Source organism: Pungitius pungitius, chromosome 11, assembly GCF_949316345.1.
Source record: "Pungitius pungitius chromosome 11, fPunPun2.1, whole genome shotgun sequence".
In the NCBI taxonomy this organism is placed as follows: Eukaryota; Metazoa; Chordata; class Actinopteri; order Perciformes; family Gasterosteidae; genus Pungitius; species Pungitius pungitius.
The window spans coordinates 12,751,170-12,776,811 of NC_084910.1; the positions used below are offsets into that span (position 1 = coordinate 12,751,170).

The 25,642-nt window shown below is 44.2% G+C and overlaps 2 protein-coding genes across 10 annotated transcripts; one reads left to right on the forward strand and one right to left on the reverse strand.

Annotated features, from left to right (window-relative positions):
- Positions 1-345: 345 nt before the first annotated feature.
- esrp1 (epithelial splicing regulatory protein 1) lies at positions 346-10,115 on the forward strand. Of its 5 annotated transcripts, none has more exons than XM_037453778.2 (16): positions 346-714; positions 1,116-1,280; positions 1,406-1,522; positions 1,832-1,943; positions 2,378-2,521; positions 3,088-3,142; positions 3,252-3,362; positions 3,487-3,619; positions 3,743-3,785; positions 3,954-4,273; positions 4,925-5,149; positions 5,243-5,489; positions 6,408-6,588; positions 7,269-7,410; positions 7,843-7,932; positions 8,826-10,115. In XM_037453778.2, exons 1-16 carry the CDS (start codon positions 583-585, stop codon positions 8,958-8,960), a joined length of 2,352 nt encoding a protein of 783 aa, XP_037309675.2. In that variant the 5' UTR covers positions 346-582; the 3' UTR covers positions 8,961-10,115. The 5 variants fall into 5 exon arrangements, with proteins under 5 accessions (XP_037309675.2, XP_037309677.2, XP_037309676.2 ...); XM_037453779.2 differs by having other exon boundaries at positions 347-714; positions 5,243-5,477; XM_037453782.2 differs by having other exon boundaries at positions 347-714; positions 7,843-7,965; positions 8,826-8,965.
- A 1,183-nt stretch (positions 10,116-11,298) lies between these two features.
- On the reverse strand, positions 11,299-25,464 carry epb41l4b (erythrocyte membrane protein band 4.1 like 4B). Of its 5 annotated transcripts, none has more exons than XM_037453776.2 (23): positions 24,589-25,464; positions 22,545-22,649; positions 22,418-22,460; positions 21,987-22,065; positions 21,708-21,752; positions 20,768-20,820; positions 20,175-20,295; positions 19,475-19,562; positions 19,305-19,393; positions 18,861-18,930; positions 18,574-18,743; positions 17,701-17,810; positions 17,139-17,172; positions 16,790-16,823; positions 16,566-16,669; positions 14,424-14,563; positions 13,757-13,878; positions 13,564-13,662; positions 13,409-13,464; positions 13,159-13,311; positions 12,860-12,980; positions 12,581-12,714; positions 11,299-12,241 (listed from the first exon to the last, which is right to left on the reverse strand). In XM_037453776.2, the coding sequence occupies exons 1-23, from the start codon at positions 24,886-24,888 to the stop codon at positions 12,178-12,180; spliced, it is 2,334 nt and encodes a 777-aa protein (XP_037309673.2). In that variant the 5' UTR covers positions 24,889-25,464; the 3' UTR covers positions 11,299-12,177. The 5 variants fall into 5 exon arrangements, with proteins under 5 accessions (XP_037309673.2, XP_037309672.2, XP_037309671.2 ...); XM_037453775.2 differs by having other exon boundaries at positions 13,409-13,467; XM_037453774.2 differs by having other exon boundaries at positions 13,409-13,467; positions 13,564-13,665.
- Positions 25,465-25,642: the final 178 nt, after the last annotated feature.

The window sequence follows — 25,642 nt, forward strand, 5'->3', positions numbered from 1 at the left end:
AATGAGTTTTTGAAATGTGAGAATGAAAACATCGTAAAATTACAACTCGATACACTCCAGCCTCCATAAATTGTAGGATATTCTTTCATTTGGTACTAATCATACAATATTTTTTTTTATTCATATTCATTTTTTAAAAATTATTATAAATACAAATTTATGGGTGTCCTCTATTGCAAATACACCTTCATACGAAATGTACAATTGCTTTTGTTACCCTTAAAAAAGTATTATGCATAAGAATGTACAGATATCCTCCACGGTATGCCACGTCCTAATCAACAAACCACCTGAAGGAGGGAGGGGGCAGGTACAGAGTCACGTGGACACACAGGTAGATGCTTCACAGAAACCGAGAACGTTCAGCCATTACTGCGCTATGGTGACTGCGGCAGGCTTCACGTACAATTCGACACGCGGCGAAACTTGGATTTACGCACCTCACCGTTGCGCTCAGGTGTCAAATTATAAGTGATTTTACTCCCGCGTGTGTCTCCTCTCCGGCGTATCTCCGATAATTGTCCTTCGGCCTACTTTTGTGCGGAATTAGATTATTCGTTTTTCGGGGGGCTGTGTGTCCAGATGACGGCACAGGTAGACTACCTGGTGGTGTTTTTCACCGCCACATCTGGTGCGAGCGGAGCGCTGCTTGGATCTGACGAGAAGGAGCTCGAGCAGTTGGTTTGGCAGCTCGTGGACGTAAAGAACAAAAAGGTAAAACGTGGTACCAGACGTCTTATTACCTTTAGTTATCGTTATTCCTCATTGGGAGTTGCAGTGGTAAATACAGGAGAGGACAGGTAAAAACTTGTAATGGAAATGGACTCGAATACAAACAAAGTGCATTTATAATAATTCTGTGACTTTGGTGAGCGGACATTTAAGGTCTCAAATAGGGTCTGAATTTGTTTTGGTATGTTTGGAGGACAGAAATAATCTTCTAATGACATCTCCAATGTAAGGTCTCATATTATGATAGTATAGTATGTCAAATGTAATAGAGTTCTATATTGCAGACATTTAATGCTTTTGTAGCAGCCTACAGCATGTGAGTCTGTAAGGAGGCTTCTGTTTCAAGACTGACGTGTTTTTTTCTTTCTCCCCCTCTTAACCAGTTGAGCAAGGTGAATGAGCTGCTCATTAAGCCGGACCTTTCAGACTTGGCTGAGGAAAAGGAGGAGGAGGAGGAGGATGAGGTGGAGGAGAGCGCAGAAAAGGAGAATAAATCCAGAGCAGATAATGTGTTCACGGCCACAAATCTTGAGACCGCATTGAACTTGGTAATAACCTCACTGTCGTAAAAAAAAACATGATTTTTTTTTTATTACATAGTTACTATCACTGCCTGGGGTTTTCTTGTTTTCTTCTTCTTTCCTTTAACGTTTGGCGTTTATTCTTTTTGCAGTTTTGTTTACAACTGACGAACGAGGTGAACAGCGCGGGCGCAGGCACGTCGGTGTGTTTGTGTACAGACGGGCCCCTTCACATCCGCCAAGTGATTCACCCCGAGGCTGCCAGCAAGGTGAGTGAGTGAGCGAGCTGGATGGGTGAACGCCTTGCAGCATGGGAGGACAGATCACTCAGTGCCACAGGAACCGTCAGTGCTCTCACACAGCCACAAAGGGATGTGTTGTGTCAGCACTTGTGTGCTCCTGGTCTATAGGACCTGTCTAATGACTGACGCCCGTGCGCATGAAGATGTCTTGGAACCTGTGTGAAGGCTTGCACAGAGATTATTCTACTGGCTTGTGCAAACACCAATATGATGGCAATAAAACGGCAGCTGCCTCGCAGCCCTGTGTTCACGTGCGTTCTTTTTATTTCTCTACAGAACATCCTTGTCCCAGACTGTTTCAACTCTTTCTTTGACCTTCGGAAAGAGTTCAAGAAGCGCTTCCCCACATCTGACCTCAAGGCTTTGAATGTACACAACATGGCAGAGTGTATCCTTTAACATGACAGCTGTTTGAGTTGGTTGTGCCAGTGAATGTCTGTGAACGAATACTTTTTGTGTAATGCATTCAATGTTCAAGACTATTTCAGACACTAAATGGTTATTTATCTGCATGTTCAGCTTGATCTATTGAGCGCTACATCACTCAGAAACACACAACACACACACAGTTTATAAGCCACGGGGTGTTGGCTGCAAGACTAGAGGTTTTGAAATGCAAATAGGGAAACAATGGCAGCGCCTTGCTTAGCGCTCGGTGAGCGAGTGTGTGTTCAGCCAACAGAACAAACCACTCACACCCACTGGAACAGGATAACTAACTTCTCTGGGTTTAGTTTCTCTTTCCTTGCTTGCTACTTTCTTGTGCCTTTTTTGTCAAACCCTGATTCCTTGTTAGCTTTCCTTGACGGCCCCCCTCCTCAGCTCTTAGTATACCTGTTGATTTGCCCGCTATCTGGGACCCCTCAGCCACACTGGATCCATCAGCCATATTGCCGGCAGAAATAGTAGTCCAGCTGGTCCAGATTATGGGCAGCATTGTCCTTGCACTGCTTTCTGAGCCATCTAGTGAGTATCATTTTTTTGATTTCCCACTAAAGTGAAACATCAGGAATGTGTCAGTTAGTTGGATGTAAATGGCTGCTCTGCCTTTTGAAAGGCAGATAAGAAAAGTTTGCAACTTCCAAAGCACTCATGAAAAGATAATTAAGGAAATGGAGACCTGAGTGAAAATGAAAGATTAAATTAATCAAATCATCGTTTGAGTCTTTTCTTAAGCAAATATTTGAATTATTTCCTGGTGTCTTCTCCAGTAGCTGGGACTTGCTGCTTTTTAGGCATTCATCATTTTAATACTTTTGGATTATGTCTTATCGGTGGTTGGACAAAACAAGACTTAATAATCTTGCGGTATCTTCCCACAGTTTCAAACTTGTTTGATGCCAAAAAATCAGTAGATGGAGATATTGATTGGCAAAGGCATAACCCGTGAAATCATTTGAGTTTCAGCCCTTAAATTATTTGCCGTTTATCTTGAGTTCCCACAAAAGGAATCCTAAGTATTTTAATATTTTATTTTAGGTGATGTGGTGGAATTCATAATGTAAAACTAAACTCTCATGCTCTCCCGTTAGGCCACACATTTTCTACCGAGGAAAGAGTTAGTGAGAAGTTTGAGACTGGTACTTGGTAAGTAAAGTTTGCTCAACATGCATATTCTTTTTGTTCTCTGCCACTAATGTTAACTCAGTTGACTCCTGTGTTGTTAATGTGTGAGTGTTTGTGTTTGTGTTTGCAGCAGTAAAATGGAGAAAGTGTGTGACAACACAGTCATCAGAGCTAGGGGGTTGCCATGGCAGTCTTCTGACCAGGACATTGCTCGATTCTTCAGAGGACTCAACATTGCCAAGTGCGTTGTAGCTATACTAAAGGCCCACTCACTTGTGAAGACCTTGTATTGATCGGCCAACATGATATATATTTAATGCTGCTATTAACATGAGGTTCATTCTCCGTAACGTTGTGTTTTATAGAGGAGGTGCTGCGTTGTGTCTTAACGCTCAGGGGAGGAGGAACGGGGAAGCTCTTGTTCGTTTTGTCAGTGAAGAACACCGAGACCTGGCACTGCAGAGACACAAACACCACATGGGCAACAGATACATAGAGGTAACCCATCTGAACCCAACTGCGCATTTTTTAGTCTGGTGAATCCGCTGCACAACCTAACCTTAAGCCACACATGAAATGACAAGAAATCCTTATGTCTGCACCGTTCTCTTCTTATGGCAGGTTTACAAAGCTTCAGGGGAAGACTTCCTGAAGATTGCAGGAGGTGAGCAGTTATAACAATGTGCACTGCAAAGTATTTGACCTTTTCATTAACATTGGTCATAACCAAATCCCTGTGATACCTCTCAAGTTCCTCAACAATGCATAGTTAAGATGTTTCATGTCAACAGACGGTCAATTGTATTCCTTTATTTTGTGTGTGTGTGGCCAGGTACCTCCAATGAGGTCGCAATGTTCCTGTCCCGTGAGGACCAGATCATAGTGAGGATGCGAGGTCTTCCTTTCACTGCCACAAACGAGCAGGTGCTCACTTTTTTCTCCCCGGAGGAGGGCCTCAAAGAGACGTGTCCGGTCAGCGGAGGGAAGGATGGCATCCTTTTTGTTCGCTACCCAGACGGCCGCCCCACTGGAGATGCCTTTGTTTTATTTGCCTGTGAGGAACACGCTCAGTGTGCTCTGAGGAAACATAAGGAAATCCTTGGGAGAAGATATATTGAGCTGTTCAAAAGTACGGCAGCAGAAGTTCAACAGGTACGTCGATGTGTCCGCCTGAATGTGGGTGTGGTTCTTTTTGCAATGTGTGGTATGCCATGTGCATATTTGTGGGTGTGTTAATTTTTAGCCTCTAGAAAATGTATATGCATCATTTATCTTTAATTAAGTTTATTGAATGATTATTAGTTTGTGTGTGCACACAGTGTGAGAGATGTATCCCCCTAAACACAAATGTGAAACATTACTAGTCACTTTTTTAGGTTGGTCTGTCTCCCTCTCATGTCAGGTGGGTGGGAGCAAATTTTCTTTTCTTTGTGAACTAATAAGCTCGCAGCAACCCACAACAATATCATATTTAGACGCTTCTTCTCCTGAGTTTTGCTTGACGGACTGAGGAGTAAAAAAAAAAAATAAAGTAGCAAGCTTCTCACTGATGTTTCAACACGCAGATAATGATTTGTCTTTGTTGTACACGCGTTTTGTGCTTAAATTTACTCCAGGCTGCATGTTTCTAAGTGTGTATACACTGTATACATTTTTTATGTATGTATTATGGTCTTTGGTTTAAGTATTTCTTTTCTAGAGATTTGAGAAAGGACAGTCTTTCCTGAAATCAACTCAGTTCTGTGTCCTTGACTGTCTTTGCTGCAGGCAGGTTAAGCCATTTGTAACTGTGTGTTCTTTTAGGTGTTGAACCGGTACTCGTCGGCCCCTTTGATCTCAGTGGCCCCTGCCCCTCTGGTCTCAATGCTGCCCTCGGTGTCTCTCCTGCCCCCTCCTGGCAGGATGCGGGACTGCCTGAGGCTGAGGGGGCTGCCATACACGGCGAGCATAGAGGACATTCTCACCTTCCTGGGCGAGTTTACGCAAGATATCAGACCGCATGGCGTGCACATGGTCCTCAACCAGCAGGTACCGGCAACAGGCGCACAGACACGCCCATCACCCTTCGCATGCTTTCTGACACAGAGCTGCCGAGTAATTTCTGACTGTCTCTGTCCCCAGGCCCGTCCATCAGGGGACTGCTTCATCCAGCTGACGTCAGCAGAGCGGGCTATCCAGGCCTCACAGCGGCTGCACAAGCAGATCATGTCCAGTCAGCGGGGGCCCAACAGCCGCTACGTGGAGGTGTTCCCCTGCAGCACCGAGGAGATGGGCCTGGTGCTCATGGGAGGCTCGCTCTCCCACACACATACACATGCACACATCCGGAGTGGGACAGGGCTCAGCCCGCCGCCATGTAAGTCCAGACGTAAGTGCTGCTGGGAGCTCGGGGTGCTTCGGGACTGCAGGGTAGGTGGTCTCCTGCCGTGGGGGGGCGGCAGGGTTTTCTGGGTTTTCTCCAATCGAGTACTGTAGGAGGTAGGGGACATCTGATCTGCCCAGGAGGATTCAAAACTGTGTGTGTGTGTGTGTGTGTGTATTACCTCTTTGTAATTTATTGGGATTTCAATTAGCCGCCTGCATGTACTGAGAACCCCGACATGTTTACAGTTTATTCTACACTTTATTTTACCCGTTTTCACACATTCTGATTGTAGTTTATGTATTTTTTAGCAGCATGTTTGTTACCCGTTCTTAATTTTACAACTTTGACACTGCTTGATTACAAAAATCTGACAGGGTTGGAAAAGTGTTGGCAAGGCAACAAGCCTATGACATGTGAAAAAGGCTCACAACTCTCCAGCCCTTTCAGATTTATTAGTGGTGGTTGTGGGATTCAGCCTTGGTAGGTGTGTGTGTGTGTGTCTGTGCGCGCGCCTCCTGTGCTTGTCCAATCCAATCGAGCTGTTGGGAAGGTGGGTAGAGCTGAACGCCGGTGCGTAGAAATGTGCTTTGTTCTCCGTGTGTGTAGTCCTTCCCCATGAATGTGCACTGGTGCACTCCCCAAATTTTCCAAAGTGAGGAGAATTGTTTGTATATAGAAGGGAAGAGCATTCGACACAGCGATTGAGACGTGTTCGGTTTGTAGTGAGAACGAGATGAGGTTCTTTTATGATTGATGGGTAGAACAGGTGCTCAGTAATGTTGGTCATTGTTTGCATGTTTGCATGAGCGGCTCTTTCAAAAATATACGATTACCAGACTTCACAATCATGGCTCTCTATTTCCGTATAGTTTTTTTCTTTTCGTAAGTATTGTGTCTCTCCTTCTGTTCTTTCTTCTCCAGGTTTGACTCCACCGTCCTACTCCTTCGCCCCTGCTCCACCCATCATGTCTGCAGAGGCAGCTGCTGCCCTCTACCCTTCCATTGGTCAAATGATGCTGGCGCCACGGCCCTTACCACCAGGACACGCCTACTACCCCGCCTCCACTCCGATGTACATGAATTACACGACCTACTATCCTAGGTAGAAATACATTTTATTCCTAGGGTTACAGATGAAACAGTGCTGGAACACTTTCAATACTATTGTCTTTCTGCAGAATGATATCCTGATAGAATATGGATAAATAATATTTTAGGGCGTATGTGTATAACTAACCATGTTTGAAAATGAAAAGTTTAATTTCATTAAATAAGATGAATTCACTCTACATGTTAATCACACTTGGAATTAACCACTTCAAGAAGGATTCAAGAGCAAGCTTCTGGCTCCAGAATGTCAGACAGTGTTTACTTACATGCTGAGTGTTGCTGAGTACGCAAATAATACCTGAACCTTCTGTTTGCACAGGTAGGTTTAACCCTAACTCGAAGAACACGTGTGCAACATTTCCAGAAACTGTATCTAATTACATGTCATCCATTGCTGACAGCTGCTGAACTATTTACTGCACAGCCACAATTACAAAGTAATTCTTGTTAAATTGTGTGCTTATCCACTTCAACATACTCTACTAAATATACAAGGAACAGTATAATGCTTCTCGGCAAAGAGAAAAGGCTGCAACAAGAGTCGCTAACAACTGAACACGGTGGTGTCAGAGGACTTGATCAAATTAAGTGTGCACGTTTTTTCTGTTTAATGAGAAACACCCACCTTCCAGTCTTTTTCAATTCTTTTCTTTTTTTTCTGTCTTCCTGCAGTCCACCAGGCTCACCTACCACACTAGGTTTCTTTCCCTCCCCCTCCTCCCTCTCGTCCCCGGGGGGCTTGATTCGCATGCCGGGTCTGACCTACAATGGCAACGGAGTTAAGGACCTCATCAACGCAGTGCAAGGATACCAGGTAAAGGACTAGTCCCAACAAATGAACCTAAATGCTTAGTTACCTTCATCAGAACAGTTAATTATACATGCAAATGCTGTGTGCCTCTCCCGAGTTCAGGATTCCAGTGGATTCAAATGTCCTTCTCTTGTGGTTGTCTATTCTCAGCCATCCACTGTGTTTGCCCAGAGGTCATTAAACTAGTTTATCCTGTCTACTCTCCCTCTTCTGTCACACACACTCAGCTGCTTGCTTAGACTTGAATTGGAGAAAATCAGCTCTTACTTAAACACAAAGAGAGCGAAGAATCCCAGGGATATGATCAGCAATAGTTTATACCAAATCAAGAGACAAACCACCCTGGAGTTTACAGATCTGTGTGGCCTCTAGGTTCATGGTTGCTTGTCACTCAGCTTCCTCTTTGTTATTCCTCCCCCCTTCACCACAACACAGTATGCCCCCGAGGATGCTCTCATGCACGCTCACGGGCATGTGCACGCTCACGACCCGACCGGGACTTTGCTAACGCAGCCCAAAGAATGGGTGTGTATTTAAGGTGTGTGAGGCGGGTGGCAGGTAAGGATTGGCTGAGGGCTCAGCGAGGGTGATTCAGTTTATGGCGGTGGTTGTAGCTGTGGCTTGGGGCTCAACTGGTGATCAGGGTTTAGGGGGCTCAACACAACAGCAACATTTCTTTGTAAACCACACACATCAGCGACAATAGGCACAATTCTGATTGGGTTGAGTGGTTAGATAAAACTGTTTCGCTTTTTATGGCACTGTGCTTTATCGAATCACATTTCTGTCCTGCCAAGAAGTTATTTATGGGCTACAGCTATAGCAAAGGGTTAATTGACCGCTCCGTGCGCTCCACCTCTGATCAGTAACAATCACAGCCTACGAACTGCAACAAGGACAGCAGGCCTGTCAAGCTTTGGATTCCTACACATGCCATAACGGCAAAGCAACTCTGTATCTCACGAATTTGGATATCCGTGGATTCTTATTGTGTGTAGCCTACTGATTTGTCTCTGCTAGCGCTGCGAGTTAAAATATCGTTACGACAGCCGAACAAACAAAGACCACACGATGGCTACAAAAGATACAAATAAAACAAAAGAAACTGTTCAAAACACACACCTGTAACGCCATAAGTGCTAGCAAAGAGAGTAAAACGTAAGTATTGTAACTTTCATTGGTAAAGTTGACGCAGTTATTATTGTGTTGTGCAATGTGAAGCTTCACAGGCGTAGCGACGGTTACCACGGGTGGCGTTGTTTTGCGAGCGGTCAATTGGTGGTGTAGTGTAGTGACAACAGGCGGAGCCTTTATTTGGCTGAGAAGGTGATGGGTTATAAATGGTGCTAGTGTAAGGGTTCCTGTTATTTGAAGCTGTTATGCCAGAATAATATTCCTTTCTTCCTCTATTCCTCCAGAGTCCCGCAGAGTCTGTGTCTCTCCTGAGCAGCAGTCTGATTGGTCAGCCCAGCGGAGGAAACGCTCCTCTCATGTCCCTCCCAGCTCTTATGACCAACCAGGCGGGGCCGTACCTTGACCTGGCCCTGCTGTAGGGTCACAAATTTAGGTCATATGACAATTTGATAAATATCAAAGATTTGTATGTATTGTATTGTTAGGATTTTGAATAGTCTTTTAGACTAGTTATTTATATCTTTAAGAACCAAAATTAATGTATTTTATACCAAAATCATTGTCTTTAGCCAAAACAGCAGTTTTTTGTCTTATATTGCACATTTTAAAGCTTTATAGAGATTTTTTTTTACTATGTTACGATATTATAACCACTGATATATTTGCTAGCCAAACAAAAAAAGAATGACTGTGAAAGTTTGTGTGTGTGTGTGTGAGAAAGAGATGAAAATGAGTATTATGCATGGCTGTGTTGATACGTCTTAATAGTCTCTTAATCTTTTGATGCAAAACATTTTATGTTTTTTACATGTTGGATGCAGTACACAGTTATTGTATTGGAAGCTTTAGTGCATGAAGAAGTCAGTAGTAAAACTTTAAGATGTTTACATAATGCCAAATATCAATGCACTGCTAATCAATAAGACTACAAATGATTAAAATAGCAGTACCTTTGAACGAGAACATTTGCGTTACACTGTGAGCTTGTCAGATAGAGTCTGATCCAGACTTCACTTAAGCAAATGTGACACCTCACACTTTTACGGCCCCTCTTTTCCTTGTGTACCCTGTTTCCATGCTGTGTAATCCCAATGTCATCTTTCCATTTGTTTTGGACTCCCCTTTTTAACGGAGGACAGTCCGAGGGCTCTTCAACATAAACACAAGAACAACAAGAGGACTCATGTCACAAGTTCTCATCTTAGTGAGTGAATCTCTAGAGTCAGAGGTACTTTCTACTAAAATGGACTTTGCTCAGACAAGACAGCAAACATGAGTCCATCGCACTTGCCTTGTCTTCTTTCCATCGTCTACTACTCTGATGTCAGGGATGAAATTAAGCAAACACACATTTCTCTTGATTACAAAATCATTGGGTAGTAGATGGAATATTAAGAAGGAAATGAAGGACACCTCTGATGTGTATCTTATTTTCCATTTGCACCCTGCAAGGTTGCTCTTCGGGCTCCATGTTTCTACAGTGGGAATTTAAAGTCACGTTTGTCCGGAGAAATTATGAAAAGACAATAAACACAACATCTTCCCGCTTTCAGGTGTTTCATTTCACTATTTTCCTTTACCCCACTTGGCTTATTGGGCTATGAACTTTGGGAAGGAGCACACACAGGTGGAGTTGTCTGAATGACAGAATTGGCCGAAGGCAAAACTGTGGGAACTCCCTCTCTGTCCTCAGTACTGTCCTTTCTCACACACACACACACACACACACACACACACACACACACACACACGCCATGGTAAAGAATGGATACCTCTAAAAGGATGGCCTTTTCATTTATTTTCTTTTTGGAAAAGGTAAGAATACAGAGTGTGGGAATGGGAAAGAGAGAAGTAAGGCATATTAAACCAAGACAGACCCCCCCGCGGGGCTGATTTAGCATTGTGTAATACAATCTTGTGCACCCCACCCAACTTGATCCCTCTTAAATACACTCACTCATACTCCCACTGACAAAACACTGCCTTAACCAGCATAGTAACACCTTTCGGATACAACAAATACAACAAAGTCTAAGATACTTTTGTTTAGAACTCCCATCACCTCCTTTGGGGAGTTTAGTGGGAAATACTATATTATTTCAAAGGAAGCTATAATTGTGTTAACCCTGACAATAGTTTACACATTTTTCGGCATTATACAATTTGCACAAATTCCGTACGTTCAAGAACAAGATTTAATTCTTTGTGTCATGCACAACGTTTATAAATGAGTCTTTTTCTCCTACCCTTATATGGAAAAGTCATTTCATTCATTTTCTATTTAGCTCCAGATCCCAAGCTTTCCTAAAGAACATTGTTATTTTATTAGTTCTGCTGTGTTCTCCATTCCTCCCAAATCTGTAAACCTAGGGGAAACACTGAATTAGTTATGAGGTTAAATCTAACGAACAGTTTCATAAAAAATAACAGCGTTTTGAGGATGCCGTATATAGTAAAGGCACGTTTTAAAATGTCTTAACTCATTCCAGATTCTCTCCATTGCACCTTGCATGAAGATGATTTTCTAACATGCTGTGCTTCAATGAGAGAGAGAACAGAGGGAAAATACACATTGACTCACTGTACCGTACCTGAGACTGTAGGTGTGTTAGAGGCAGTAATAGCCTAAAAACAACATTCCCTCACTGGGTGGGTGAGGCATGCATATACACAGAAACCACAAAAGGCATGCAAGGTGAGGCCATACCACATTGTCATGTCAGTGCAAAGACCAAAGATGCTGCTATAGAGTTGTCAAACGGATGACGTAACTTTTATTAGGACCCAACCACAATCAACACATATAGTACAGCAGCAAATTATCAGGCCCCTCTCATGTGGCTGTGACAAAACAAGTGGTGAAACAAAGTAGTGAAGCAGCTCAAAACAAAAGCACACCAATAAAATAACTTTTCGTCTTTTCAACCAGTGAAACTGCATTTAAAAAGTTGTGACGCACAACCCTTTTCATCTGAAAACCTGTAATACAGGATCAAAGTGCTCGGCTGCAGATATGTCTCCTTCTAGTGGGTGAACTGAGACTACAGCTGCGAGACAATCCGGACAATGAGCAGATTCGGTTCACCTTCACTTCGTTCTGTTCAGCAACGTTCTTAAAAATGCTGCAAAAAGGCTCTCTGACACAAGGAACGTGGCATTTTTATTGTGATGTTCGGAAAAACTAATAAAATTGACTTTTACTTTGGCCGGTTTAATTTAAAGTGCAGAGATCGATGCTTCAACAGTCGCCGTCTGAAATACAGTTTAAGCCTGAACATGGACACAGTGTTGATGGGTTGATGACATAAAAGTTAGACGCAACCCGACAGTAAGTCAGATTAATAATTCATCATGGAGCATATTTATCATGCAGGCAGCACCGGTCACATCTGTAGCTTGTCTGTGATGTGTGTGACAGTTTCACTTAGATGCATTTAAAGAACCGCCCTTCTAAAATAAACAATCAAGCAAATATATTATATTGCATTTTATGGAAATATATATTTTTAACTGAATGTATTATGCAAATATACAAATGTTGACCGTGGCCAACAGCTTTCGGTCCTATGTTCTCGCTTTCCTCACCAAACGCCAGGTCTGACGATGATGACGTCACAGTGGTGAAGGGTCAAGGTCTCAGAGCTCCGTCATCAGGAGGGCTCTTAGTATCTTCTCTCTGTCCAACCTCATTTCTTCTCCGCTACAGACATAGAAAAATTAAAACCTCATGTCGTAAGAAGTTTGAAGATTGGAGTCTGTGTCTTTGTCACACCTGGTTTTGAACTCTTGGTCAGACCAAAAAAGACGTTTGTCACCATGGGCTGTTTTTTTGTCTTTATTTAAAACCATTTTCTCATCTTAGAGACAAAACTAGAAATAGATTAATTGAGACAATATTCAGCATGTTAATGGATAATGAAAATAATTGTTAGCTGCAGCACGGGTTATATGGTTTGTCTCCTAACCAGTAGACCACGATGCCCCAGAATCCTTACTTCAGATCTGTGGAGGGAGATTTTTGCAAATTGTGATGCGTTACCTGTCATTATGGGCAGCAAGGTAAGGGGCCAGACGAGGAATGGAGCTATGGTAGTAAGAAGGGGAGGGATGGGGAGAAGGCGAAGGAGAGGGACAGCATGGACTACTCAGCTCCAATGCTGGCATTTTATCCACCTGGAATAAACATCAATGTATAGACACACGCACACAAGCAGACACACACACAGACATTCCGCTGTTTACTTACAAGTAATCCTAAGAGGCGTTCAACAAACATGCGCTCTGGATTTTTGAGTTGTGTGTGCGTGTGTGAGAGCACCTGTGGGTAAATGGACGGCTGTATCTGTCTGTCCAATGAGCCGCTAGACCCCGACCCTGCTGCACTCTGGGAGGAGATTGCCGCAAGTGCTTCTGGGAGATTATCTTCATCTTCATGGTTACTGCGTAAGAGATGGGTTGAGAGGGACTAAATGACTCACACAACCTGCAGATTGAGCCGAATGGCATGTTGCTGCTTTCGGTTTTAAGTACTCCGCGGCACAATTGTAGGGACGCTTCCTCCTGTGAACGCTCAAGGGCTGGTTGAGAGATAGAAAATCGTAGGTGATGTGCACTCACAAGCTGAACTGTCTGACCAGTCGTTTCCTGCGGTCGGTGCTTGTTTGGTCTTTGCGATGAAGCCTCTCCGGCGTTGGGTTCAGGTCTTGCCGATGCTGTGTCTTCTCTGCTGTCAGACTGGATGCAGCCGAGTCTTGGGACGAGCTTTGATACCTGAGGACCAGAGTCACGGTCACATGGGGAGTTAGTCCGAAAAACCACGTGTGTAGAAACACAGTTGAGCACGTGACAAAAGAACGATGGCACCTGCCTGTCATTAAAGGTCTCGTTTGAGCGTTTTCCTCTCGGCGAGGAGCTTGGAGCTTCCTTCTTCGACGTGGAGGAAAAGAGGATGGCTGCTGTTATTTACACCGCACAGGACACAAGGCTACGAGGGTCAGGGCTGGCGCCGGCATCGGTACTCACCCTGAAGGCCGCTTCCATCTGGGCCTTGAGGATGTTGCACTTAAGATGGTCAGGGAGCATCGCCGGGGAGTTGGAAGGGTGAAGAGACTTTTCAGACAGCTGCTTCTCCTCCCCCTGGCAGGGGAACATGGAGTAAAGCAAATAGCGGGGGGGGGGGGGGGGGGGGGGGGAGTGTTTAGGGGCAGTGTCTCACCTTGTTGTCCATGTTGACGTGCAGAGAAGGCCAGGAGGGCGATTCACTATCCGCCTCTAGAGCCTTGAGCAGGGACTGGGATATATCCAACTCATCTCCAGGGCAGTGAGGAGCTCGACGTTCTAATGCACACAAAGATGAATGACAAAATTAACTCCAGGCTACATTAGTCATTGTGTGGACATAATATATTTTGAACACCATTGATTATTTGGCATGAACAGACTCATTTGGTTAGTTATGGCATAATTGATGAATTCAGTGTAAATAATCGTATCACTGTGTTATCTCACTCTAACTAAAGTGATATTGATAAATTAGCGTCATAACATTTGACATGAAGACACAGTAGTGGATTTTTACAGAAGCTTTTCTTTTGTATCAATAAAAAATATATACATTGTAAAGAAAGAAAGATCCTAAGGAAATGTATTTAAAAAGGGGAAGTTTAGAGAGATACCGCCACAGTGCACTTTCAGTAGAAGAGACGGGGGACAGAACCTGCCGGCCTCATCACTAAACCATATTTAAATATGTCATACTTGGATAGATTATCTTTATTTTAGAGCAAAATCAATCATCAAAGTGGCAAAGCATGTTTTCTGTCTGATTCTTCAAGTTATATTTTTGTAAATTGACATATCCCGGATTGGCTGAGCCTACTCACTGTTCTTGTTGTGTGTGTGACACAGCGTTTCCTGGCTGTGTGTGTGGCGGCGATGATGGTGGTGGATTTTGCCAGAATACAAAGTCTCATTTTCTTCAATGCTGAACTGATGGTCTGAAGCAGGTCCACTCAGAGGGAAACTAAAGACAACAGGTACGGTCAAGGTATCGTCTTTTTCCGTAAACAATGTTTCCTACTATTTCCCTTTGAATAATAATAATTCAAACTTTCTGTCACAAGGATCTTAAGAATAGTCAACGAACACCATTGTAGATGTGGAGAAAGACGTTATGACTGTTACAAGTGGGCAAAAGTTATAAAACAATGAATGACCTTTGTAGATTTTACATTTTCTTTGGAATTATAAACATTTAGTTTATTTGAGTTAAGTCCACACAGTATAATGCAAAACAATGGCCACATTTCTGTAAACAGTTGGTTGATTCAACATAAGCTACTATAATAACATAATGTTTACTCTTTGAAAGCATAACAACACATAACGCAGGATTCGATTTCATGCCTCTTTTTCCCACTGAACTATACATTTTAAAGCAGCTCACTCCCTAAACCCAGCATCCTGTATGTGCTTAACCCTTCTATCTGTTAAGAGTGACCTCATTCTGAAAGCACTTCTTACCTTATCTCACTCTAACTAAAGTGATATTGATAAATTAGTGTCATGACATTTGACATGAAGACACACGGTAAACATCATGAAGGATTAAAACACATACTACGAGTACACGAAAGGGTTCAAAAGTAAAGCAAGGCCCAAAGCTATTAAACCTAGTCCTATTTTCATTTGTGTTCTAGTGGTGTGATTTACTCTATACAAAGGTTTTTAAAACTCTGACACTTTATATTTGTGTATGAACCATGTTGATGAGACATTCTGAGCCTTAGACAAACACAAACACCAACAACTAATATTCAGTAGAAGAAGTATTAATGGATTTTGTCGCTTCTATTTTTGGTATTCTTACTAACAAACATGCTGTAGTTTTTAGTAGAAATTTGGTGGATTTGGGATCTGTAAACAGGAAATATATCAGTTTCACAAAAGTTATTGATTTCGCTGTGAGCTACAACTTTACATTTTGGCAAACTTGCAGCATAAAGAAACATTCCACATTAGCTATGAGCTTCTCCAGTTTAAGGGTGCAGGCATGAGACGACTATGACAATGTTACTTTGACACTGGAGAACATTTAAAAACATGTCCTGGAATTAAAGGTGCAATCTATGGTTTCCACGTAGATTAAATGCATTTTTGTATTATAGGCATGTAAAAGTCATACTTATTCAAAAGATGTCTTTGATTTATTGTCTTTTAGATTTGACTGAGTAACTGCATGAAAGGAGCATTTACAAAGGTGGTCAGTTTTAAAGTGCCTTTTGGCCTCCACGAGCTGCGTGTCACAGCAGCTGTCCATGCAACTGTTGACAGTGTCAATAAGAGGGCATATTTAAAACAACTTCCGGTTGCACGTGTCCCTTTCCCCTCACGTCTCTCCCATTGCTTCTCTTCGGGACATCTCATGACGGTGCACAGTGAAACAGATGAGGCGATGCGACAAATGGATGGTGACAGAGGTGATGGCGATGATGCGGCCAACTTTTCCCATTGAATCCTCAACGGAGCCTCTCTCCCTGGGACACCAGTCTTTGTAACTCTCAGTGAAAAGAGCCTACGTTGCGAACAGATTTCCAGTTCAAACAGAGGTCAAAGTGCGGTCATGACCTTATCCCTGTAAACCACACTGATTGATCCAGGGAAGGTGCCGCTGGTTCGCTGTGGGACGGGAGGATGACCGGACACAGGACTTGCAAACTCGTGAGTAGGCCTGAACGTCACAGAGAAATGGAGGATCACACACACACACACACATAACACACATGGAAAGCATGGAGACAAGACACACACAGACTTGTAAGGTTTATGAGTGGCATGGATTGTGGTGAAAAAGATCGTTTGGAACGTGAAACAAGTGACCCTGTCTAAAATAAAGAGACGTGCCGTCCAGTCAATTACTGATCAAGGACCCCTGAGATTCACTCACATCCTCTTCTCAAAGCAATTTAAAAAACCAATATGCTGGAGTATCTGTGCACCCTGCTTTCTGTGGTTGATGGTCTAACCTGTGTGGTGGTGTGTGTCCGGCGGGGTGCAGGTAGACCGGAGGGGTGAGCGCCGTGTGGGGTGGGTGCCACGGCTCGTGGCCAATGGGAATGTTGTGCTGGTACTGCAAGGGGAAAACAGGAGGCGGATTGAGCTGAAATGAAATGTTGTAACAAGAGTGGAGCCCGATCAGGGCCTCTTGCGCGTATGCGTGCGTAAAAGTAGGTCATGCGAGGTCACTCACTCGATGCAGGCTGGGATCAGGGCTGGCGTGAGAGCTAGAAAATATGGACAACGATCACCGGTAGCAGAAAACAAACTGAAAACATGAACCTCTTTTTCATACAAAGCAAGCAAGTATTCTCACAAGGTGAGAAAAACCCTATAAAGGGACAAACATTTTATTCTTTTTTTACTGAGGGCTTTTTTTGTGTCTGCGTTAAGATTATCCAGGGCGTTACGTGGATTAAGGTTCACGTTAAAGGATAAGGAATGAATGTAATAAATGGAATGTTTTCACATGTACAGTAATACAAATGACATATGTGTATTCTGTATATATATATATATGGGGTTGTTTTTGTGTATTTTACCTGATAAGCAACGGCTTGGCTGGAGAAATGGCAACTAGAGAGAGAGAGAGAGAGAGAGAAAATGACTATTTGTGGTTTTATCCTCATTTATCTGAACTGTCATTTATTGTGTAAATCTGTTTTTTACTCCAAACCTTTTGAGTATGTGTTGTTAATCTGATGCTCAGCAGTTATCAAAACTTCATTGGTTCATTTGTATTTGTTTTTACAGGGCTAAATGACTGTAACGGTCCAATAAATACAAGGTTTGTGGAAGTAAATACAGTTTACAACCTGCCCCTGATCATTCATGTATAAGCTACTATAGCTCACAGAAGGTGGGGATATATTTTTTGGACAAGATAGAAACAACCTACTTAAGTAAAAGCAACCTTTTGAATTAGTACCTCATTTTTGGACTATTTTACAAGCTGCAGGTTTTGCATTTCTCTTAAATAATCAACCTTTCCAAAATGACAGTGAATTAAAACAGTATGTGACCTTTGTGATATTTGGAGCGGCACATAAAGGACTAAGTAGGTGCTGTTAGTCATCAGCTTTTGCATGTGCTGATAAGACTCACCTTTGCCCAGCGACTGTGTGCGGGAGGGGTATCTCTTGCTCGGCCTTCTCTCGAATGTGCTGGCCCTCCTCAGTCTGCCTCCGTGAGTTGCCTGATACTCGGTTTTTCCACTAAGAAAAACACAAAACAGTATCTTTAAGGATAAAAACAAATTGTGGCACCAACAGGGAAACTGCTTCTTTTAGCTGTTTGATAGATATAATCTTTGAGGAGAATATTGTTCCTTTATGTTTCAGAGGTTTAAATAATATGTATGAAGTAGTTCAAAAAACAGAAATAACGCAGAATTGCAATTAAAGTAATTCAGCTCTAGAAATTCACAAGCTGTTTAAGTATATTTCTATTTAATTTACTTTTTTTGCTCTTAAATTTTTTCTTTGGCACCCTCAAATACTCAGAAACCGGCACTCAAAAAACACCTCCGCATACATCAGTATGTTTATCACACTGATTACAGTAAACCCTACAGGTGTTCCTGTTTTTACGTCCGCCGTCTAGGTTTTGAATTCCTGACTGAAGTGAAACTGACGTTGTAACGCTGTAACTCACCACTCTATCAAATGTCAGGAACGGCCTTCAAGTGTGAGAATTTGCTTTGACCATCTCTGATAATAGTCAGAAGAAAACAAACAATACGAAGGGAACATTTCAGTCGCCATAGGAACTGGTCCATGTAACCATAGATACGCTGTAACCATAGATACACAGGCTCTGTTTAATGTGACACGCCATCTCCCATGTGCCGGGACTAGTGCTGGCCACAACTACCTGTGTGAGACAACTTGTCCTCAACCCTCCGTAGTGCCGTTTCAGCTGTTAATGATGTACTTCGTGAGTGGGAGGAGCCTTTGTTGGTCCAACTCTGGCGTCTACCTGAATCTGAAGCGAGACCCGAGTCGCGTGAAGTCGTTGCGGCTGGCCTTGCCCGTAGTCGGTTGGCGTAGCCGAAAGAAGGCGTGGCTCTCCACGGCACACTTCCACAGGTGCTTGCAGTTCTTGGAGCTGTCCAGCTGGAACACAAATGTGTGCTCCTGCTCCCGGTCCTGAAATCAGAAAAATACATTTACACCGTTAGACACTTTGTGTGTGTGGTTTTTGTGTGTCCTCTTGCGATTCTTTGCGCCCAAGGTGTGGGTTAGTGTTTGCGACAGGATACAAACCTGATCGTCATCCTCCACCACGACCAACGTGAGTCGACTCCTTTTGAAATCCAGCCGAGTGATTTTTGGCCTGGATAACACACAGAGACACGCATGAAGAACAAAACCAATGGCTCTATATAACTCAGGCTCAAATCTCATTTTTTAAGGTCAAGATAATTAGCAGGGATTTCCAAACAATGGCAAACCATAGCATCAGGTATAATAATACCAATATCATTTATTTAGAGTAGGCCTTTTCTCATTTACGCACAACCCCCCCCCCCCCCCCCCCCCCGCATATTATGTTATGTTGCTCTGCGGACTTCCTGCTCGATATGAAATAATCCATTTAGACATTTACTGTGATTCAAAGAGGACAGACTTTGTTGCACCCCCCTCCCAAAGGTACCACAGCACCCACACAGGGAACCATTGGTTTAGAGATGCTTTCAATGTACTTACCAAAAGAAGAGGCCAATTTTGTTGTGACCTTCAAATACTAAAATGCCAGTAGGAGTGAGACCGAGTGCATATTCACCTCCGTCTCTGCCCTAAAGAAACAAAACAAAATCCTTTAGTTGCAAGACAGTTTCAATGACTTGACATTTATGAATTCAAATACACTCACACACCTTGACAAAGTGCATATCTACTCCGTAAAGTTCCAGCCACTTGCATTTGTTGAGAAAAGAAATCTCTGCTTCTGACGGGCTCTTTCCCCTGCGGATTTAATCATACGTCATGTTAAGTTTGTAAAATAACAAATATCACTCTGTCAAAAACGCCAATTGCTGCACGACTTCCACCGGTAATTGGTGTGAGGAGCGGGCAACCCTCCGGCTGCGTCCCTGACTCAGCCTCTGTGTTGTGCGTTAGAATGACTGTGAACTCAGTGTGAGTCCGTCCGTGTGTGGCTCAGTCGGTGAAGCGCAGCATATGTGTATGTAATCTAATCCGAGATGGGAGCAATCAGACCGTGGCTGGGTTAAACACTGCCCGGAATCAATCAGGACCCTCCAGGGATTAATCCCTTAATCCTTCATACAACCAGTGAGAGCTGGGCTGAGGGTGAGGAGAGGGGGAGGAGGGGGGGGGGGGGGGAGATTTAGATCTCATCAGTTCAAACGCTGGCGCTGAAAGACAAGAGGAGAATGTCTTCCTTTCCTGCCCCGTTTTTTTCATCCAATGAGGAGATGAACCCGCTCGGTTCCCCAGACACCCTCCCCGTAAGTCACCTTTGTGGCAACAAGTGCAGACGCAAGGGTTGGAATGTGGTCGAAAAAGTAACAATTATAGACGCAAGTCTGACGTCGAGTTCATGTACAAACTCACCGGAGGTCCAACCACCCGCCAAAGATGTCCGCCTCCATGGGCCCGCTCTGTTTGGGAGTGAAACGAAACTCAGACACCAGCTCAGGAGAGTGCTCCAGGGGATCACAGTCTCCCAGCTCACCTGGATGTGGAAGCAAAGACACATCAAGTACAAACGCACACACCAAGATATCAACAGTTATATTTTCAGGAAGCTCGGAGCATTGTACGGATGTATGTGATGCACTTATCGTAAGTCGCTTTGGATGAAAGCCTCAGCTAAACGACATGTAATGTAAAGTATGTTAAGTTTATCTTGAAACTCTCCATTTGTGGCGGCAACCTCTGTGGTTGCTCACATTCTGCTTCAAAAATGAAATTAGCTATATAGAGAAAGTTTTGCTGGCATAGATTTCCTACTTGGATGTCAAAGTAAACGCATCCCTGAGAAAGAAAAACCTGCTCCTCCACCTAATGATAAATTAGACAATAAATAAAAAATAAAATTTCACGAGGGGACTAAATGTTGCAAGCAGATTTTCCTATCACAGTGAAACAAATGGAGATTTATTGCCTTCCAAAAACGTGAAAAATCAATTTAAATGTCTACTTACTTTGTAAACAAAATGCCGCCAGCTCTACTGAGACATCGTACGGACATTTCAATCTGACCGGAGACAAAGAGACACTGCTGATGAGCAAAACGTTATTATCTGTTGGATTGACATAATGACGAATGCCCTACACTGTGTGCGTGTGCGTGTGTGTGCGTGTGCGCTTGTCAAGGAGAAGAGGAGCAACCCTTTTACCTAAAATAAGCAGCCCTCCGCTGTTCCTGATCTTGAGCTTTATAATAGAGCCGGACTCTGGGGATGGGTGGCCCAGATAGTCAGGAGGAGGGAGAAGGAAACCACGCTGTCTGAGTGTGTTTGTGCTTGCAGGCTTGTGTTTGTGTGGAAGTGAGCAAACGTGCCCCTTAACTGCAATGTAGGTGACCCGTGTGACGTTACTCTTGAGCACCGGCATTCTTGACAGATAGAGAGAAATGACCCCAAAATGACTTTGGCATAATTCTGAAACTCTTTTTCTTATAAACCAGGATCATATTCAGTGTTGTTATTAACTTTGGGCTCTCCATTGGTATTATAAATCAAGTTATGGGGTTTAGAATAATTGGTCGCACACCATGCATTTGCAATGACTGAGACAAGGCCAGCTGTTGCTTCACAGGTTCATTAACATATCAAACAACTTGAACTCATAATAACCACATTGACAGGTGAGTAATTAGGACAAGAAGTAATTGTATGTTTCCACATTTTATAAGGACCTTGTAACCTACTTTCTATCGTAATTATTTGTAAGTACTCGTTCAGCATCAAGTTCTCCGCTTCGGTTTTTCTCTCAACTCACTGACAGCAAATAAACACATTCCCAAAAATATCAAACTAATGTAAAACACAACACGTAGATATGGGTGTCTATGCATCCATGTGTCTGTCTGAGTATTTCACACTGTGATGTTGATGTATGTGTGCGTTAACAGAGACTTACTTGCCAGACAGAATGTCTTGACGAAGCTGCAACACGAACAGATACCTGTTGGTGTGAAAAGAAAGAAAAACAACACAGAGTGAGAGGCACACCCTCCATAAATCAATTAAAGTATCACAGACTTTTCCTCATCTATGATGTTTGAACAAGTCTCTGGCCGTTTGGCCTGGATTTGAATCCGCTCACAGCAGCAAAGTAATTAGCCCCACATCCGCTTTGGAGCTCCGCACGGGCCTCCTGAGAAAATCCATGTGTGTGATTTGTGTGTGAGATTTTTACCTTGTAAATTCCTCACGCAGGTTATTTGGCTCCGAAGAGTAAAATTTCACTCTGAAGAACAGCCTGTATGGAGGCCCGTCTAAAAGTGAAAAATGTAAAAACAATTCTGTATGGGTGCAGGAGTGTACACATGTAAAAGAGTGGACATTAACAGGGATACGTAGTTAGTTATCAAAAATGGAAAAGTCGTGGATTAAACTTCTCTTTTGAGAATCCCTAACTACAAAAGGACGGCAGAGCGAGCAGGGCCCGGCAGTCTCTCCTGTAACATTCATCCCTCTGTGACCGAATGCACATGCTGATCACCATGTCAACATTAAACAATGCGCCACCTGCTCCCCACTTAACTGCTTCCACACACACACACACACACACACACACACACACACACACGAGTAGGCGTAACTTTAAAAGCAGTGAGTTCAACTTACCTCGAATCTGTTTCTTTATTAGCTTGGACATATCCAGCCAGTGCTAGAAGAAGAAGAATAGGAAGGTGAAAATGACTTTAATCAGCTTCTGTTCGACTATGAGAGAAGTAAGAGGTCCGTTACTCACCGAGACTTGCTCTGTGTCCATGTACTGCAATCCAAAGTAGTCCGTCTCCACCAGATCTATGTGATACATGATCTGGTCAAAAAGGTCCTGGCCTTTAGACTTGCTCTACAAAAGAAGAACAAAAGGTCCAATACTGTGAGCTTCATGTGTGTTTATTCTCATTTCCTGCGTTGTTGTAACCTGATCCCCTCAAGGTGAATTGAATCTTGAAACTCGAGTTTCACCCAATTCAGCCACAAAAGACGATAAGGTGCAAAATGGGTTAAAGGCGGCGGTCTGCGTGTACCAGTGGGTCAAAACATAACACACAAGTGACTGCGCTTATTGCACAACTGGAAACATTGTCACCCAAACGTCATCTGAACAATTCATGAGCAGATGTCCCTCATGAAGACCCGACCCCGGCCCGACCCATATTCCACACACAGTGGTGGTGTAGAAAGATGACAGCCTTGTACTTTGGATCCTGATAACAGCTTCCTGGTGGGCCTATGAAAGTGTGGGGAAATCAGTGGTATTAAGGGATTGGGGACGTGGAGCGAGAGGGGGCACATGATGTAGCAAAAATGTGACACACGTGAGTTAATATTTGACTGTTTCGGTTCCACCTTGGGTATTGGCTGCATTTAGCCTGAAGGGACAGGCTAATGAGCTTTACTGGGAAAGTCTCTGCTCAGCACACCTGGTATGCACCAACTTGTTCCAACACACCTTTGACTAAGCCACCAGCTTGAAGAGCTCTGTGTCATTTTGTTGTTGCAGCTGTTGCTTCGTGTTATTGCTGTAAGATCCCCGTCGGGCCGCGAAAGAAATACTCTGCGCTCCGAGAAGCCATTATACACCGTCCGAGCGTTTCAGAGGTGACGCATGCACGCAGCAGCTTCGGTGACACACGCAACCTTCAAAGCGTAAAAACATCTTAGGAGAAGCCACTTGCGCACGAATGCCCACACACTCGCTCATCATCCCACCTACCCTTCACACACTCGTAGCCATTGTACGTTGCACAGAGTCCCCACGGTTATAAATCAGATCAGGGAGTCAGGGAATAGAGGGAGATGGATGGAGAACAGGCGAGGAAAGGAGGAGGAGGAGGAGGAGGAGGAGGAGGAGAGGTGATGAGGCAGTGTGAAAGAGTAATAATCTGAGCAAGGGAACAGGCCGCAGAGGGAGCGTGAAAGAAGATTAAGAGGGGAAAATGGCAGAGAGACAAGGGGAGAGCAGAGATTACATTACATTTTGAGATCTTTCTTGAAGAAAATCAGATACAAGCAAATAGAGTCAGAAAGAGAGAGAAGACAAACAAAGTGAAAGGAAGATGTTGTAAAAGAGCAAACAGGTTTGGGCAGCTTTAGTTTCCGTCTTAGGTGGGTTTCTCGATGACTTGGCTGGTCATAACACCATCTGGAGCAGCTACTCTCACAGGAAAGAGGCCCACACACACCAATATGGCCCCTATGACACTACAGGCAGTGAAACTTTTCTGGGCCAAACTTCTAATAGACACTTTGTTCTTGATCCATTAGAACTTTAAGTGCAAAGTGCATCCTTTGTCAACTGAATACATAGTATAAATAGTTTAAACTGTTGAAACTGAGTTGAACTGAATAAATAGTTGTTTATATCCAAAGATGAGGTCTCCATATTGATCGTTTTGCCATCCGTCCAAATCTTCTAAGTACTTTTTAATTTACATAAAATGGTGAAAAATAGCCAATACAGAAGATTAATTTTCTAGATGAATGGTAAATAAATATTTCATTTTGAACATATTATCTAATCGGGACTGTGTTCAACTCATTAATGAGATTACATTTCTCTTTATATCTTGAATTTAAAAAAAAGTGTAAAGCAAATTGACCAGGGCCCTAACTCCAGGATTAATATGCCACATTTCAGTGCAGTTAACCTGTCTCTCACTTTCACACCGAACCACCAGGAGCCCCCGCTGGGTCCCCACGGGGTCCCCACGGGGTCCCCAGACCTGGCTCTATCACCTCGTCAACGCACAGAGCCGCGCACCGGCTCCAGGGCACTCACTCACAGGCAAATCCACGTTGACATCCGAGCCGTCCAGCAGCAGCACCCGGCAGGTGATGGTGGTCCTCGCCGTCCCGGCCGCCGGGATGTGAACCGACGCCCCCCCGCTGACCACGGCGGGCGCGTGTACGACCTGCTGCTGATGGGCCAGGAGCAAAGGGTTCCCGGTCATCCCTCCTCCTCCTCCTCCCCCTCCTCCTGCTGCTCCTCCTCCCCCCCCTTTACCGTCCCGCTCGTCCCTCTCTCTCGCCAGGAAGCGGCTCCGAGAGCGGCGGCTGAAGGTCCGGCGCAAAAAGCCCATCATCTTCCCGGACCGCGAGGCGCGGAGGTCCGTGCCGTGTCCGTAAAAACTGCCCCTCACAGCGGTCGGAGAAGCCGGGGTCCCGACGCGTCCTCCTCCTCCTCCTCGTCCTCCCCGGGGCGAGGAGTCACTTAGCAGGCACGAAGGAGACTTCGGGGGCTTCCGATCAATCCTCAGGCTGGATGTCGGCAGCAGGATGGGGTGTGCTGGGTGGCTGGGAGAGACTCCAGCCGCATACTAATGAAACTAACACGGATCGACCACAGAGGCGCCAAACTGTTGATTTTCAACCATTCGCCCCGGTGTAAACGACGGGACTCTCTCGCGGAAATGCAAGCAGCCCTCCTCCTCCTCCCCCAGCCTGCCCTGTCCTCTCTTGTGCACCTGCCTCCTGCTTCTCTCGCGGTTGCGCACCGACTCTAAAATACCGGAGAAAACCCTTCCGACGCCCCGCAGCGAGAGCCGCACTGGGCCGGGGAGGCGGGTGTTAAAAGTCGAATAATCTCTGAACCGGACTCCGGTGGCTGTTGTTCATCAACCCGCCGGCGAATCGAAACTAGTCTACCTTCACAGGTAAAAGTCAACCAACGAAACAGGACAAACAGTGTCATCTGCGCATGCGCACAAACACCACCAAACTTCAGTTCCTCGCGACTGGCTGACCCATCCGTGCCGGTGAACCGGCGCCCCCTGTCGTCCACCTGTCTGTCACAGGTCCGCCATAAGGATAATGCTGTGTGTCACTATTCCTAAAGGC